Here is a 17992-nt window from a genome sequence, read left to right as displayed (position 1 = left end):
TATTTATATATACATAATAAATATACACAGTACACATACATATATAATGTACACAAAAACGTTTATTTTGGATACGATTAATCGCGATTTGACAGCTGACAGCACTAAAATTAAGCTACTTCTAGTTTGACATTTGTAATTTTGATTACCATTCACGGATACAGAATATTTTGGATACGATTAATCGCGATTAATCGTTTGACAGCACTAAAATTAAGCTACTTCTAGTTTGACATTTGTAATTTTGATTACCATTCACATTATATGGATACAGAATTTTCAAAAAAATAAAAAAGTGTGAACGGTAGCTATATGGATAAAAGGCTGAAAACTGCTGCATGCATGTGGTACATTTACTGGAAAAGGCACTGTTACTGTATAATGAGTTTTGTGTGTAAAAGTGGCTAAGAATCATTTAAAATGACCGTGGTGGTTGTCATAATATCTATGGTAAGTTTTTGTAAATGTATTTTTCATTTGGTCACGGACAAAGACTTTTTAATTAACACCTAGAAATGTGTTTTTATTCTGTTTTACTTTTATGCTTTCTACAATAACTTGGGAGCCTGGCTCACATTTGAAATCAAAGGCTTTGATCAGTAGGGCTTATCTATCGATTATCCTCACCGGTCTGATCACAACAGACATCACACTTGGTGCAGCCGCCAATAGTCTGTCTCCCCCTCAATGCCATCTGTCTGGTATGGATCCACCGGGGGGAAAATCCAATGTTGGCAGAAGTTTCCCTTTTGAACTGATCTAAGATCAAATTCCCTTTCCACAAACCTCATTCTCAACTACAACAATAGAAACCACAAATCTGACCTCAGATCAGCAAGTTTCAGCCAAATTAAGAGGCTCATTTCATGCAAACACCCACGTTATTGAAAAGAAATTGTGACTGTCGTCTCACATTTGATGTCAGCCAGCATCATCCAAAGACAGACTCATCCTGCGCTGAGATCAAATGACGCTCTGAAGTTTGAATTAAAACCTTGATTAAAGCAAGCATTCTGCATTGAAAGAAAGACGTCAATTTCTCATTACCTTAAATGCACACATCCAAACACACCAATAAACACTGAAAGAAAGAGCAACTGAGGGAGTTTGTCTTTGATGAAGGTGTGAAGAAGTCTCTCTTTGATCATTTATTAATGTTCTATCTTTGATTGACAAATCCTTTAATTACTCAAAGGCATTTTATATATGTGACCCTGGACCACAAAACCAGTCATAAGGGTCAATTTAATCTGAAAGCTGAATAAATCTTTACTTAATATCCTAATGATTTTTGGCATAAAAGAAAAATCAATAATTTTGACCAATACAATTTTTGGCTGTTGCTACAAATATACCCCAGCGACTTAAGACTGGTTTTGTGGTCCAGGGTCTGGACCACAGAAGAAGTCTCTCTTTGGACTTTAATTATGATTACGTTTATTAATCATTAACTTCAATAGTGGATTACATCCCAGGTGTGCTTAAACCCATATGATGTTTCAAACATCAAGGAGGATATAAGGCTGAACCTTGCTTAAAAGGATAGTTCACCCAAAAATGAAAATTTGATGTTTATCTGCTTACCCCCAGGGCATCCAAGATGTAGGTGACTTTGTTTCTTCAGTAGAACACAAATTATGATTTTTAAGTCCAGCCGTTGCAGTCTATCAGTCGTATAATGCATGGCAATGGTAACAAGATTTATGAGAGTAAAAAAAACATGCACAGACAAATCCAAATTAAACCCTGCGGCTCGTGACGACACATTGATGTCCTAAGACACGAAACGATCGGTTTGTGCGAGAAACCAAACAGTATTTATATCATTTTTTACCTCTAATACACCACTATTCCTTTAATATGTTTCTCTCTCTCAAACAGCAGAAATTAATAAAAAGAAAAAATGGTGGCTTTTTTCAAGTGGAAGTGCTATCTGTACCAAAAATTCTGCTACTCATGATTAAATTCTACATCTGGGTCAAAGGACAATGCCAATATAGTGTAGTACAGTCTGGAAATGTGTTTATACCACACAACTGCATTTCTAAACAATATGGAAGCATTATTCTGACTCCAAAAAAAATGGTGGGTTTTAAATAATAAATATGTAATAAAATATAAAATACACAAAAAAAGATTGTCACATTGTTAGAAGAACTGTTAAAAACATTATAATTTTTAATGGTTAAAAAGGAAGTTTAATCAAATTTAGTCTCTGTACTCTCATTTAATCTTATTTTAGGGTGCCTTCCCATTTAAAAAAGTCAATTTATAACTTTTGGTGAAAATGTTTATATGCAAAAAAAAAAAGAAATTTAAATATAAAGAGTGTTACTTATGGTTCAGCTGCATTAATGAACGTTGCGAAACTTATTTGAAACAACACAAGTCTGTGTTAAAACCTTACCAGATCTTCCTAGCATTTAATGCAGTTTCTTCATTAACATTTTAAACCATTGATTGCAGCATGATGTTGCTGATGATATGATGCATTTGTGCATTTTGAGGCATGATGCATTGTTTTTTTCAATATCATAAATTCTTATTTGCCCTAAACAATGAAACAGACATGAATTATAAATATGAATTTATTTTAAAACATTGCAAAAATGTCATTTACATTGCGACTATATATGAACACAGCTTCTTCATAAAATGCGCCCATTGTTTGGACTTTCAGCCAATATGCCAAAACTATGTGGGGGCCACAACTGCAAAAAAAAAAAGGGAAGAAAAAAGAAAAAAAAAAGCAGCATTAAATTTTATGAATTGTATATAATATTTTATATTATACTCTGAGGAAAAAGCTGTCACTGGGGTGGTATCCTTTCAAAAGGTACACCTTTGTACTTTTTTTTTTTAACCCTAAAAGGTGCATATAAGTACCTTGAAGGTATATATTAGCACTTAAAGTGCACATATTAGTATCTAAATGGTACACATATTATTAGCTTTTGAAAAGGTATCACCCCAGTGACAGCTTTTGTACATTTTTTCAATGAACATACTATGCATTATATTATTTTAAACTTCAAACATACATTTTCCAACTCAAAAAAATGGAGAAAACACATCTTGTCCTTGTAAGACCCTCCACCCCCATATCATTTGCCTCTGACTTTCCAATCAGGGCCTGACAGAAGGTGAGGAGACCTGTTTACAGGGTCATGGGCACATGATGCTTTATACGATGCTCGTATACGAGTCGACAGCCGAAAACAGTTTCAAATGAAGACGGCACTCAATTCTTGAGACACTTACTAAATTATACTTTGAGTTCATTTATTTGCAATTTCAAATAAAAGTAAAATTAAGAAAGGATAATTTGTACTGCTTGTTTGAGACTCATTAAAAAATACTACATAAAAGGGCAACAATTCAAACTCAAAAAGCTTGTGGTTTGGCCTTTGGGGAAGTGTATAGGTCAAGAAATGAGACTGTATCCTCATTACCTTTAAGCAAACGCGTCCTCGGATCAGGGCATAGGGAATTGGGCCATAGCTTCGGGAATCTGTGGAATTCTGAAGGCTATCGCCTTCCAGCCACACATGCCCTCTTGGTACCTAGATTACAGCAGATTTGGAAGTCCAAAATTTTAAACCACCATGCTAACTTGAGAAAATGAGTACAATTTATTCTGATTGCAGCCACACTCATCTAAAATGATCCTTCGCCCCACTATGAAACGCATTCATATGCAGCACACCGTATTGAAACCCTAGGTTCTTCCCGGATTAGAGGATAAAGAAGTTCCTAACAGTGAGAAAGTTCACATGACTTAACTGCTCATCTCAGATCGGAAAGGGATCATTTTTAATGACCGCTGGGGCCTCGCACCCCCCCACCCCACCCTCTTTATCCTCTCGGTGAGGGGTGAAGCCACGCCTCCGTGAGCTGCTCCATGGGTCTAGACCACGGACAGACCTGCCAGGCTGGGCTTGCAACCGAGCGAAGCCTGATCCACACTGACATCAATTAGGAATAATCTCATCACACAGGGAGAGTGGGGCTGTCAAGCCCCTAATTAAGTCCCCTCCACCCCCTCTATATGTGAGGAGAGGATGAACAACACATCACGTTGTCATTATAAACATAACAGTATGGAGATGCCTATCTGGCACTGACCGAACTGAAGAATTTTTCAAATAGTTTTTCCCCATCAAGTAGCATTCCAAAGAATCTTCTGAAGCATTCCATAGAATCTTGTAGGATTTGATACTCTCAATTAATCACACTAGATATCTAACAAAGCCGTCTAATGCACTAATGTGTGGGAATGACTAAATATGACCCATAAAGTGATTTGCTGACCTTCTGTATTGCAAACAAATGCATCGACAAATGCGAAAGAATCGTGATTATAAACATATGTCAGCATGGAGTCGCCTTGCAGTCGACTCTCATTAGCATGGAAACATACGTTTGATCCCATCCACAAGAAATCTCAGCCCATCATCATCTGCTGTTCTGAATCGAAGCTTTTGTCCTGTCTGTCAGCTAAGCATACGAGAAATCACACCATACTGTGACCAAACACAAATGTTGAAAACCCTGCGTTCGATCTTACAAATGGGAAGCATGTTAGAAACATATTATGGTTACTGTTGTTGATTGTGAGAGCATGAGCATACAACAAGGTTGTAAATATGGACTAATGAGTAGATGAGTTTAACTCTTCAGCCTCCTCAACAAATTCTGTGGTCTATTTAGCTACTAGTTAGTAACCACCTTTTTCAAGACACGTAAAAGCTTAAAATCATGAGTGAAAAAAAACAAAACAAAACAAAAACCCATTGACTTCAGAATGATGGCAATTCACAAACGCTAACTAATGCAAGTTTCAGGATCAGTTCCAGCAGCACTGTATTGAACTATCACACATTTTCTCCTGTTTATAGATCTTTCCCAGGAACGTGTTGTGGTTTGGAGACATGCAGTGAAAACAGCTGCCTAAGATATCACAGCCAAATCAGTTATTAATGTTCTATCTTTGATTGACTGCTCAAAGCAGTTTGATTGATTACGCAAAGGCATTTTATATATAGGAACAAACAAATTACCCTGTCATGCTAAAGATAGTATTTAAACATACTTGCCAAGACACTCTTTTCAAAAAAATGTTTATGAAACATTGATATTTCTGAATGTTATTAGATACCACAAAGTTACAGATCGGACTTATATTAGCATTACTTCAATTATAGAAAACATGTCACATTTTCTGTTAGCTATAAACAAGTATCAACACAAAACAACTGTGACAAAATGATAAGCATTTGAAAGAAAAATCAATAGAGTACACAAATAAATGCAAGGAAGAGCAGTTAAAACTCAGTATGTTAATACTGCTATGATGCCATTGCTATTGAATTAGATTAGCATTTTAAGATTTCATACTTTAATCACTTTTCAAACATTTTAAGAGTAGAAGAGACTGCATCAGTACATTGCTGTCTTAATTATTTTGCAATTGGTTTAGGATGGCTAGTACAGAGAGTGAGCCAACTTCTACAATCTTGGGTCCTTGTTCATCTGAGGGTTTGTATTTCTTTACCTTAAATGACTGCGGTGACAGGCCTTTCTTTCTCTCCTTTCTCTTTATCACTTGCTCTACTCATCTGGCACTAACACTAACAGCTTCGGGAAAAATTACAGGCCAGAACCACACATAGTCAAGGTGGAAAAAAAACAAGTGATACAAAAAAAGCAATAACAGCTATTTCAGTGACAGGGTGGCTATGCTCTCTCTGGACCGATAACTGAGAAACAAGCATTTGTTGTTGCCATAAGGTAAACGTTTTACCCAACGAAGGTGAAAGCATGTGAAATTCAAATGCATACACCTTAAGAGTAAACACAGTGGTTTATACAAAAAAAGAGAGACAGAAGGACTGTAAAATGATGTAGTAAAGGACTTCATAAAGTGTCTATGGGTTTATGGAAAAGGAATAATTCCTTCAAGCAGAGCTGATGTCAGGTGCGATACAGCAGGTACTCACATAAGTGTGTGTTTTAAAGACGTCAGATGATCCACTAGTGCAAACTTTGTCCCCTTCCAGGCCGATCACTCGTTTACAAATGTTCATTTTTGGATCAAAAGGACTTTTGGCTATTACGATATCCCCTCTGAAAGAATGTAACAGGTGAGTTCAAAATAAAGCAGATACTCAAAAGATTATGCATGACAGTATTATCAATAAATGTGACCCTGGAGCACAAAACCAGTCATAAGTAGCACCTTCAGCTCCACGTTTTCTCCGAGCAGTGCCGAGACGTTCCTGCCCAGATGTGAAGAAAGAGCCACGAAGCCTTTCTCTACAGACAGACAGACAGATGAAAATATTGTTAATACAAATGATCAGGACGAGTTACACTGAAGTTTAATACTAACTATGACCAATAGTAGTAATAGTTCTTGTCAATATGCACAACTTATTATTAAATGTGACCCTGGAGCACAAAAGCAGTCTTAAATCGCACGGGTATATTTGTAGCAATAGCCAACAATGCATTGTATGGGTCAAAATGATCGATTTTTCTTTTATGCCAAAATCATTAGGATATTAAGTAAAGATCATGTTCCATGAAGATATTTTGTAAATTTCCTACCGTAAATATATTAAAACTTAATTTTTGATTAGTAATATGCATTGCTAAGAACTTCATTTGGACAACTTTAAAGGCGATTTTCTCAATATTTTGATTTTTTTGCACCCTCAGATTCCAGATTTTCAAATAGTTGTATCTCGGCCAAATATTGTCCTATCCTATCCTAATACATCAATGGAAAGCTTATTTATTCAGCTTTCATATGATGTATAAATCTCAATTTTGAAAAATTGACACTTAAGACTGGTTTTGTGGTCCAGGGTCACAAATGTCAAATAAAAGCTAAAGTAAGCATTTGATACTCACTTTTGTATTCGACAGAGGTGACGGCTTACTCGTTCTGAAAAAAACACATCGTGGTTAGTGATGGTGGGCTCCATGGAAGGTCCTGAACACTGTTGAAGGTGAATTGTTGGTAGAAATAAACATTTAAATGTATTTCTTTTACTATCAGTGGGAATGCTTTGACCAAACAGCTCCAAGAAACTTACCGACACAAATTTGCCAATATACTCAAAGGCACAGTGAGCGATGCAGCCATACTGGACGGTGTAACCGACAAAGCTAATCGTTTTCACAAAGAAACCGCGAAACATCCTGCCAAGTCTTCATAAATCCTGAAATAATAAAAAAGAGAGTCTACATTTAAAAACAATTATTCACAACCAACACTGATTTTGTCATAAAGGTGATATTGTACACATGTACTGATTTGTTTGAGTTCTAAAACAGGTTAATGAAAATGAAGTCTGAAATTAAAAATTAAATCTGGTTTTCAGGAAGAGTAACAAGTAATTACTGGAGAGGAAATGGAAAAGGGATAATACAATACTGCAGCTTATTGATCTTATTGTGAGAGATTCATCCATGCATACGTTTAATTTTTTTTTAAAAGATGAGCTTGTCATTTTTAGTCAAAATATCATCACCTGCATAAAAATTAAGCATGTGTACATTTTAGTATTTTAGAAATGGACTAGTCAACGATGCATCTGAATGGTTAGTTGAATTGATATAGGGATATATCCACCAGACACTTTTCACTGGTATTTCATATTAACATCCTTGGAGAAGATTTTAGCATGCTAACAGTTTTTACAAAATAGCATACGTTTGTATATTAAAAACCATTTTCAGTAATTGTATATAATATATAAACATTACATGAAAAATGTAAGCTAAATCGATCTTAGAAATGCTGAAAATTAGAAATAACTGACATATGTTTATACAGAAAACCTAAAGTTATAAATTATATTAATAACTACTATAACAGTATAAACAATACTAAAATAACACTGGTGTATGGTAGATTCAAGACCCTGAATTTAGAATATAACATCACATTACCATTTTTATTAGTTATTGTATTGCTAGTGAGAACCACATCTCTGGAGCACATGCTCTAACCACTACACTGCAACTCCAAATGGAAACCTTAAATTTGTATGGAAATTCTCAATTGGAAATCTCACTCAGTGACAAAACCTGACGACACAGGCCTGTGCCAGAGGGTCGAAAGAGAGTTTTAAACACTTTGTCACTGAGGTGGTGTTGGTGGGGAAATGCACCTCACACATTTAATGGCTAACGGTTAAAACTGTGAAACCAAAGTTGATCATTAGAGATGGTGTTTCATTCTCAGGAGCCTCTACAACCCATCAACAAGACACAAAGAGTGACCCCTGGGCGTCTGACCCTGTCTCAGACAACCCAATCTACACCTGTGGGAGCAGGTGACGGTGCTAGCAGGCACATGTTCATCTCCTCGGGCTGAAAAAAAAGAGAGAGTTACGCTATGGCCATAGCAACAGAACATGAGGTCTTTTGTTTGTCCTCGCACCCCGGCCTTGATAAAACTGTGGTGCGTTGTCTGAATAAACAGTCCATCCTCTCTCAAACTATTGACTTTTCCTTGGCCATCAAGCTAGCAGCGTGCGTGAGTCAATAAAGGTTGTGTTTGTATGTTGGTACACTCTTAAAAGAATAGTTCACCTCACATTTACTCACATCAGGCCATCCAAGATGTAGATGAGTTCATTTCTTCATCGGAACAGATTTGGAGAAATTTAACATCACTTGCTCACCAATGAATCCTCTGCAGTGAATGGGTGCCGTCAGAATGAAAGTCCGAACAGCTGATAAATCCATCACAATAATCCACAAGTAATCCACATGACTCCAGTTCACCAGTCTTATAAGAAACAAAGGCATCATTAGGCATTTAACTTCCAGCCAAAATCCCAGTCCCTTCCTCCATTGAAAAAGTAAATCTCCTGTTGTCCTCTCAGAAAAATATATATGCATATTTGTTTAGAACTGTTTTTTGTGCTTGATCTGTGCATATTTCTCTCCTGATTTAGACAAGATGACTTTATCACTGGAAATAGCAATATACTGTATTGAATATAGGATTCTTATTTTAGCCAGAAGCAATGGTTTGAAGTTAAAAATTTCTTAATTATGGATTTGTTTCTTACAAACATGGAGCTTTTTGCTTCATAATATGTTAATTGATGGACTGGAGTCATGGCAATTACTTGTGTATTATTGTGTACTCTACACTCTTGTGTACTGCAGAGGATCCATTGGTGAGCAAGTGAGGTAATGCTTTCTCCAAACAAACTCATCTACATCTTGGATGGCCTGAGGGTGAGTAGATTTTAAGCAAATTTTCATTTTTGGGTGAACTATTCCATTCAAAATAAGAGTTCCAGAAGAGGGCAATAGAAGAACCATTTTGGGTTCCCCAAAGAACCTTCTGTGCAATGGAAAGATTCCATTTATCTTAAAGCTTCGTCATGGAACCATCAATGCCAACAAATAATGTTTATTTTTAAGAGTGTACACATCCACAAAATCTCACTTGGCAGAGAAACAGCTCAAAAGATAACCCAACACTTCAATGACTTGGCGTTTGACAGTTGTCGAACTGCTTTCCAACAAGAAACTCAATCAAGCTCTTGCACAATTAGAAAACAAATCTTCAGAAGAACAACTTCACTGGATGTCCAATGAAGGATAAACCTCAATCTTTTCTCCTGAAACAAACCAAAAGAATTAAGGCGACCCAGCCGAGCAGAAACTGAACGAAACCGAGCCCTATCCCAAAAGCCCCTATTGCCTCGGGAATGACATCTCCAATATGGGGCGGAATTAATCCTCCTGTCCCCTACTTCCTCCATCTCAGTCCCAGGCCAAGTGTCAGGTGTCTGTCTCCGTGTGTCATGGAAAGTGCTACACCTAATCCCATTACCCACCAGCCATCTCCTCGCCCCATACCTCTGTCCCCTGCTCCCCTCTCTTTCCATTCCGGTCAGACATCGAATCCACACCTTTGAATCCTCATAATTACGTCTGATACCCCCAACACAAACAGGGTGTACAAGAGTTAGCTGCTCTACCCAAAGGCCCCCTCCGTCCAGGGATGTTTCTGCCTGACTGGATATAGTCGTATCTCAGGTAGTTAGTGAAAGGGCCAGCTGTTGTTTTGCTTATCAAACTCCAGGGTGGGGCGAACAAACTATTGTTTCTGAGCCGTTTTCCCTGGCAGTTGATAGCGGGCACAGATTCTTTGCCCAAACTATAACATATATTCTCACCTTTTAAACCTCTATAAAGCATCTTTTCGGATGTAGGCTACAATACAGAGTAACCGTTAGCAACAGTACTAGGGATGAGCAAAATGAAATATTTGACTAGGCAGTTGGTAGCCTGAATGAAGTAACTAATCGGTCTTAAGGAAACCCTGTAAAATTTGCTGCTTTTGGTTCACCTGGCCCTGATCTGACACATTTTAAGAAGGCATTCACATAAGTTCAAAACAGAGTTCTGCAGGTGTATTTAAAAAGAATATTTTATCTTCTTAAGAAACAAAACTATCAGGGGGTGAGGCTCTCAAAAAAAAGCTTTTCTGTTATCTGTTCGAATGTATGGCTTGATTCATGGAGGGTGAGTTAAAAAAGACTTCTAACAGGATTTTTTTGTGCAAACTGTCTAAATACTAAAGCATAGCACACTGTCAGCATACTAAATAAAGTACAGCCTTTTTAAAATAATAATAAAAAAAGATATATAAACCTACACTACCTTAAAAACAAAAACGGGACATTATGATTTTTTTTTTTAATGAAATTAATACTTTTACTCAGTAAATATGCATTATATTGATCATAAGTGAAAGTATAAGGACATTTATGTTACAAAAGATTTTACATTTTCTAAAAAAATCATAAAAAACAAAAACATTAAGCTGTACAACTGTTTTCAATATTGATAATATTAAGAAATGTTTCCTGAGCACCAAATCAGCATAATAGAATGATTTCTGAAGGATCATGTGACAATGCTAAAATTTAGCTTTGCATCACAGGAATAAATTCCATTTTAAAATATATTCAAACAGAAAATATTTTAAATTGTAATAATATTTCACAATATTACTGTTTTTACTGTATTTTTAATCAAATAAAATCAGCCTGGGTGAGCATATGACACTTCTTTTAAAAACATTAAATCTTACCAACCACAAACTTGAACTATAAATAAAACTATTGGACAATAGCCAACTAGGCAACTCAACTGTCAGACTCTGTTCCTTGTTTTGTGTGTGTTTTCCCAGTCCCTGAATCCAGCCCAGAGTGGGCTCCTGTTCCCGAGTTTAGCCCACGGAGGGCTCCTGTTCCCGAATTTAGCCCACGGAGGGCTATGTCAGACAGGGGAGTAATGTCAGACTCTGTTCCTTGTTGTGTGTGTTTTACTCCCCATGTGCCTTCCTTGCCCTTATTTGGTCCTTCCTGTTCCTGTCCCCATTTAGTTCTATTAGTTCCAGGTGTTCCTTGTTATTAGTTATCCTCCTCACCTGTCTGCCCCTCGTTATCTGCCCTATTTGAGTTCTAGCCCGTTCTGTTCTCCTTCGTCCAGTATTGTGAACGTCGATCCCCGTGTACTACCAGAGCTCGCTCCAGTGTGGGCTCCAGCCCCCGAATCCAGCCCAAAGTTGGCTCCTGTTCCCGAGTTTAGCCCAGTGAGGGCTCCTGTTGAGGGTTTTCCCTGTTGTAAATAAAGTCTGTGATAATTCTGGAATCTCCTTCGTCTCCTCGCTCCTTCACAGTAGGCACACCGTGACACAAACACTATTCAGATTCTGATAAAAACAAAGAATTTTGATCCAGAACTTTATTCCCTCTAGTTCTATCCATCAGTTTCCTTCAAACTGATTGGCTCTCTCTCATTCTCGCCCTGACCTCAAGAGACTGTCTGTAATACAGACCAGCTTGGCAGAATGTGTGGTGGAGAACACAGCATCCCCAACTACGTCTAGTTGTCCAATCACCAGCACTGTCACTGTTGTGGGCATCCAGCATAGGTGAGGATTAAGGATTTAGCATAATAAGATTACACGGCCAGTGAATGATATCAAGAGACAGTCCATATGCGGCCGCCTGGTTTTCCACTGGCACCCTGTGTGTGTGAGAGAGAGAGGCTGGGTGAGTCAGCTGCTTGGAATCAAATGGAGTTTAGCCAAAATCAAACAGACCTTCAGACAATTGAGATTAAATCTCAATTTCTGAACATTCCCCTGTGTGTTCGGAACAAGCACGGAATCTGCCACACGATTCCCTGGGCGGGGAAGTGACAGAACCCAAATGAATTTTATCTAACAACTGGATAATTAACTCCAAGTCTCCCCTTAAAGGGGTCATATGATGCTGCTAAAAATAACATTATTTAGTGTATTTGGTGTAATGAAATGTGTTTATGCGGTTTAAGGTTCAAAAAACACATTATTTTCCACATACTGTACATTATTGTTTCTCCTCTATGCCCCACCTTTCTTAAACGTGTCGATTTTTACAAAGCTCCGTTCTAAAAAAGCGAGGTGTGCTGTGATTGGCCAGCTATCCAGTGCATTGTGATTGGCTGAATACCTCAAGCGTGTGACGGAAATGTTATGCCCCTTACCATATTGTGATGATGCCCTGTCAGGCCGAAGCGATGATTCAAAAACATGCAAACCCATTATAAACGAGGCATTCATTGCATCCAGTGGGGACATAATTATGGATTATAATTAGTCGTGTGTTTATTAGTCACGTTGAATCAATGAAAGCAGTTGAATCTTCTGTTTATTTAGCTGCAGCGATAGGCATTTTCTGGATTTCTTTGTATTTGGAGTTTCAGCGTGACAGCTGACCCTCTGGCCTTTGGATGGAGATTTACTGCTGATCACAGAACCGTGCTTCACTGAAAGATACGCATGACAATCGCAGCTTCTGTCGAATCGCGATCTCGATTCCATTTCGATTTATCTTGCAGCCCTAATACAATTCATTTAAAACATATATACTGTATATTTTTTAACACCAGTCAAAAATAGTTTCAAATATTGCAGCAAAATACATAGATATCCCTTTAAGAGTCCGTTACAATTAAATATATACTGCAAACACCTGGTATACAAAGCAAAGCGTGCAAACAGCAATTCAGGCATTGAGACTGATGTCACACTTGTGTAAAGGTCACAGTGACTCCATGCCACCATCTAATGTGCTAACACTCCACTGACCTCCTGAAATAGCAAAGAAAATAAACAGCAGCCCAGGTGACACTGGAAAGCAGGCTGTAATTCTGAGCACCATTGTTCATGATTGCCGGACATTCAGAAAAAAAAAAAGAATGGTTAAGAAAACAATAAATATATTGTATTGAAAAAAATATATACTAATTTATAATACACTACCGGTCAAAAGATTGGAATAATATTTTTTTTGTATGTCTTTGAAAGGAGTTTCTTACATTCTTACACCAAGGCTGCAATTTTTTGATCAAAAATACAATAAAAAAGAGCAATATTGTGAAATATGATTACAATTTAATACAACTCTTTTCTATTTTAATATATTTTAAAATTTAATTTATTCCTGTGATGGCAAAGTTGAATTTTTATCACCATTTCTCCAGTCTTCAGTGTCAAATGATCCTGCAGAAATCATTCTAATATGCTGATTTTCGAAAACATGAAAAAATCTTATTTCAACTTTTGACTAGTTGCATATACTAATCTACGGCATACATAAATGTTTTACTTCAAAAAATCAAATGGAGGCACAAACAGTTTCAAATATTACAGCAAAACACATAGATATCCCTTTAAGAGTCAATTACAATGAAATACATAATGCAAACACCTGGTAAACAAAGCAAAGCGTGCAAACACCAATTCAGGCATTGAGACTGATGTCACACTCGTGTAAAGGTCACAGTGACTCCATGCCACCATCTAATGTGCTAACACTCCGCTGACCTCCTGAAATAGCAAAGAAAATAAACAGCAGCCCAGGTGACACTGGAAAGCAGGCTGTAATTCTGAGCACCATTGTTCATGATTGCCGGACATTCAGAAAAAAAAAAAGAATGGTTAAGAAAACAATAAATATATTGTATTGAAAAAAATTTATACTAATTTATAATACACTACCGGTCAAAAGATTGGAATAATATTTTTTTTGTATGTCTTTGAAAGGAGTTTCTTACATTCTTACACCAAGGCTGCAATTTTTTGATCAAAAATACAATAAAAAAGAGCAATATTGTGAAATATGATTACAATTTAATACAACTCTTTTCTATTTTAATATATTTTAAAATTTAATTTATTCCTGTGATGGCAAAGTTGAATTTTTATCACCATTTCTCCAGTCTTCAGTGTCAAATTATCCTTCAGAAATCATTCTAATATGCTGATTTTCGAAAACATGAAAAAATGTTATTTCAACTTTTGACTAGTTGCATATACTGTACTATAAAATATTTTTGTTTGTTTTGTTTTTTCAGTTTCTGAATCCCCTTCTGGGATTTAGAGAGGCAATAAAAAAATTCTTAAATTATGTGTAAACTTTTAAATATTTGAAATTTTAAAATATCCTGAGCAAAAAGACAGGAACTCAATCCCAAGGGCTGCTTCAGAGCTTCTTATCACAGCCCATCTGAATTCAGACATACATGAGAAGCTCGACTTTGGGAGCTTCTGCGGGACTTAAGAAGATTACATAGATTCGAATAGTGTTAACTAAGACGGCGTTCCCCCGAGAACCCAGATGGAAGGAAGATGAGGAGGGGGGACCTCTCTGATGTTCTCGATCTGTGTGGCAGAAGGCAGCTGAGGGTGGCCTGTATTGCTCTCTTTGTTCTCATTGGTCCTTCATGTCCAGTGAAAGGGATCGAAAGGGATCACTAGAGATTTGGAAATCGGGAGACTATCAGCGCAGCTATCAAAACGAGGCTGGCACCTGGTTGGTTGATGGAGGACAGATGTCTGCATGCATGACATAAAGGATGCCTTTCTCCATCACTTGATTTTTACAACAGTCTAATGGAAATCAAATGAATTTTAAAAGCCAGATAATGACTAAAGCCAATTACAGAGTCAATCCCCATAAATATGAACAAAAGCGAAGCGATTTCAAGGGATGCTGAGCTAGTTCTGTAACAATGACGTGACATAAATAGACTAATCTTTATTGAAATGAACTTTGACTGCAGTCTGAACCCAAGAGGGAGCTGAAAGGCAAACAGATCTTATCGGATGTCCCAAGATAGGCCTTCTGTTTTGGCTAAAAGAGAAATCTTACAATTCTCTATTCACTAAATGCCCATCCCTAGCACCGATTTCTTTTTCAAATTAGCCTGCTTTGTTTTTACATTATAGATATCTTTTAATTCATATAGGAAAAAAATACAGATTAATGCAGTTTTCAGAGCAGAGCGTAAAATGACCTTCCTGTGGGTCACAAATAATAGTAACCACAGCCCTATAATTGTCCTGGCATCCAAGATTATTACTTTCCTTTCAACACTAATGCAAACAAACCTTCCGCAGATGACAATCTAACTTCCCTTCTGAGCAATGCCACTATATTCTTAACCTCAGATTGTGGTAGCAGAGAGAATCACATTGGGGAAACCCAAGCAAGCTGCTCAGGAAACATTTGACATGTTATGACTGTTAGTATTAGCACTGTGTGGAACAATATGAGCTGATAAAGCTGACATCATAAAAATAACATAAGCGATACCAGCATTTGGACAAACTAAAAAGAGCACCTCAACAATAAAGGGACCTGTCTAGAGGATATCTAGATTTTTTTTTGGTACAGAAACGGAAAAAAATAAGTTTCTGAATGGCCAAAACTATCAGAGATAAGACTCAGCTGACACTCACTTATACGAAAGGACACACTATCCACCTATAAATTAATTACAAGTCTGTAAATATATGGATGTTACTGATTTACATATGTTTTATTATGGGTCAAAGACGAGCCGTCCCATTTTGGTGGCCGCATCAAATTAAATTGACAAAATATTTATAACACAGAATGCATACTAAATGCAAAAATGTCTACTTTAATGTTTCAAATAACTTCTGTGAAAAAAAAATGTCAAAATATGGGTGAAATAATGTTCCATTGTGTCATTCAGCATAACAGATGTTTTCATGTAAAAATGAAACAACATGCTTATTCTGACCTATACTTATTAAAATATACAAACAAGCAGTTTTTTTCAGGCTTCTTTGACGAATAGAAAGTTCAAAACAAACAGCATTTGTTTCAAATACACATCTTTTGTAACATTGTACATGTCTTTATTAGAATCTGGTAAACTATCTTTACTAGATTATGTATTAATCTTTAAAAAAAAATAACACGATTAAAATGACAGCTTCAGTATTTACAATGTGGTTATAAAAGAAGATCTGATCTGTTCACTACATTTCCTAAGTCTTGTCTAAAGTACAAGGGCATCATGATTTTAGTGTTATTATGGCTCAGGTGGGTCAGTTTCAACATCGATAGCAGGATATGCATATATTATCTACTGCAGGAATGTCACGTGATGGAATTATAATAAACGATACAGTCATTTGTACAATAATCCTACATGATTCATGTCCACTGAAAGCGTGATGTTTGTATATCTTGATCACACGTTCACTACGCAGCCGCAGTCAACCTTGAACTTCGTTGCATCATCGTCCTTGAACAAGTCTCCTTCTGATTGGCTAACAAAACAGCAATTCAGTCGCTGATTGGCTGTAGCGTCACCGGCGTTGCTGTCAACACCAGAAAAACATGGCGGCTCCCGTGAGCGGCATGGCTGGATCCACCAGCACAGGCAACGCAACTAGTTTTCAGAAAAAACCCCGAAGAAAACTAGTTTCTATCCCTGGTACAAGACCGTCTGTACAGAACGGACAGCTCTTAGTATCGTCTGGCGTCAGCTCGCTTGACTACGTGATTGGTCAGTACAATTCACTCGGTTTAAGCTCACTGTCAAGTGTATGTGCAATATATTCATATTTTTGCTATCCACTTTATCGTCTTCATATTTATTAGTAAATCTAGAAAGATTTCCCCATTAATAGACTTTTTTCTGCACCACTGTCACACTTAATGTATGCAAGTAGTATAATGTAAGACCTCGCAGAGAAATGCCCTTATTCCTTCAATTTATTTTATTTTATTAAGGGTATAATTAAATATTATTATATTGCATGTAATATTTTTTTGTATTTTAAGTCCTGTAAGATATAGATTCGGTAATGATTACTTTATCTTGGCATGTATACACTGTAAAAAGTGACAAAGAATTCCATGAGAAATATGTGTTCAATAATAATAATGACAATTATAATTATTTTTATTTGTCTTTAATTGAAATACTACACTCAAAAATAATACACTGTATATATTATATAGCATATATATACTATATTTCTAGATATTTCTATATTTCAGTTTGTAATAAAGGTACTTGCTTAGCTTACCCACAGTATATTGATTGCATCTAGTTTAAAAGTTAGACATTTTAATAATAATAATAATGCAAAATGTTATCTGGTAAGGAAAATGTTTATTTTAATGCAGGTGTACGTGAGCTTTTCTGATTAAGTTATGGGGATATCTTTTGAAGTGTATGGTATTGGTTGATGTTTAGATAAACTACATTATTGTGTTCTGTCATTAAAACATGTGCACTGTTGTGTAGGTGGCGGCCTGGCAGTTGGAACTCTGCTGCTTGTAGGTAAGCAATGAACCAATGTCTTTATACTGTCATGTCATGCCAGTAGGTTGTTGAAAAAGTTATTATTTCTGGCTATTATGTTTGCACTCATCCAATGTTTTGCATGTCATAATGGTTAATAAAAATATGGGTAAGATATTTGATTACTAAAAATAATGTTTTCATTAGTGTACAGTACAAAACCAAAGCCAATGAAACACAGAAGCATCTAACCAGATGTGCAAATAGCAATAGTGTGTGTATATTATATTATTTTTTAAAGATCATTATTTGGTGTATTTGGTGTAACAGAATA

General features: G+C 36.5%; 2 protein-coding genes across 4 annotated transcripts in view; one reads left to right on the top strand and one right to left on the bottom strand.

Moving 5' to 3' along the window:
- Positions 1 to 2625: 2625 nt before the first annotated feature.
- Positions 2626 to 16660, bottom strand: LOC107667808 (mitochondrial inner membrane protease subunit 1-like). 3 transcript variants are annotated; one of them, XM_016459523.1, is made up of 6 exons: positions 16555 to 16651; positions 7101 to 7226; positions 6916 to 7004; positions 6000 to 6126; positions 3453 to 3563; positions 2626 to 2711 (listed from the first exon to the last, which is right to left on the bottom strand). In XM_016459523.1, the coding sequence occupies exons 2-6, from the start codon at positions 7203 to 7205 to the stop codon at positions 2649 to 2651; spliced, it is 495 nt and encodes a 164-aa protein (XP_016315009.1). In that variant the 5' UTR covers positions 7206 to 7226; positions 16555 to 16651; the 3' UTR covers positions 2626 to 2648. The 3 variants fall into 3 exon arrangements, with proteins under 3 accessions (XP_016315009.1, XP_016315007.1, XP_016315008.1); XM_016459521.1 differs by lacking the exon at positions 2626 to 2711 and having other exon boundaries at positions 3204 to 3563; positions 16555 to 16660; XM_016459522.1 differs by lacking the exons at positions 2626 to 2711; positions 16555 to 16651 and adding an exon at positions 11471 to 11607 and having other exon boundaries at positions 3204 to 3563.
- A 6-nt stretch (positions 16661 to 16666) lies between these two features.
- Positions 16667 to 17992, top strand: part of LOC107667799 (elongator complex protein 4-like) — a 32204-nt gene continuing 30878 nt past the window's right edge. Inside the window, exons 1-2 of the mRNA XM_016459517.1 lie at positions 16667 to 16914; positions 17662 to 17697. Coding sequence (XP_016315003.1) covers positions 16746 to 16914; positions 17662 to 17697 — 205 coding nt within the window. The 5' untranslated portion in view covers positions 16667 to 16745. The remainder of the gene's footprint in view (positions 16915 to 17661; positions 17698 to 17992) is intronic.

Source organism: Sinocyclocheilus anshuiensis, unplaced genomic scaffold (genome assembly GCF_001515605.1).
Source record: "Sinocyclocheilus anshuiensis isolate Anshui unplaced genomic scaffold, SAMN03320099.WGS_v1.1 scaffold2313, whole genome shotgun sequence".
Taxonomy (NCBI): domain Eukaryota; kingdom Metazoa; phylum Chordata; class Actinopteri; order Cypriniformes; family Cyprinidae; genus Sinocyclocheilus; species Sinocyclocheilus anshuiensis.
The sequence above is the reverse complement of the archived record's forward strand: the minus strand, read 5'-3'. Positions and strand labels throughout refer to the sequence as shown.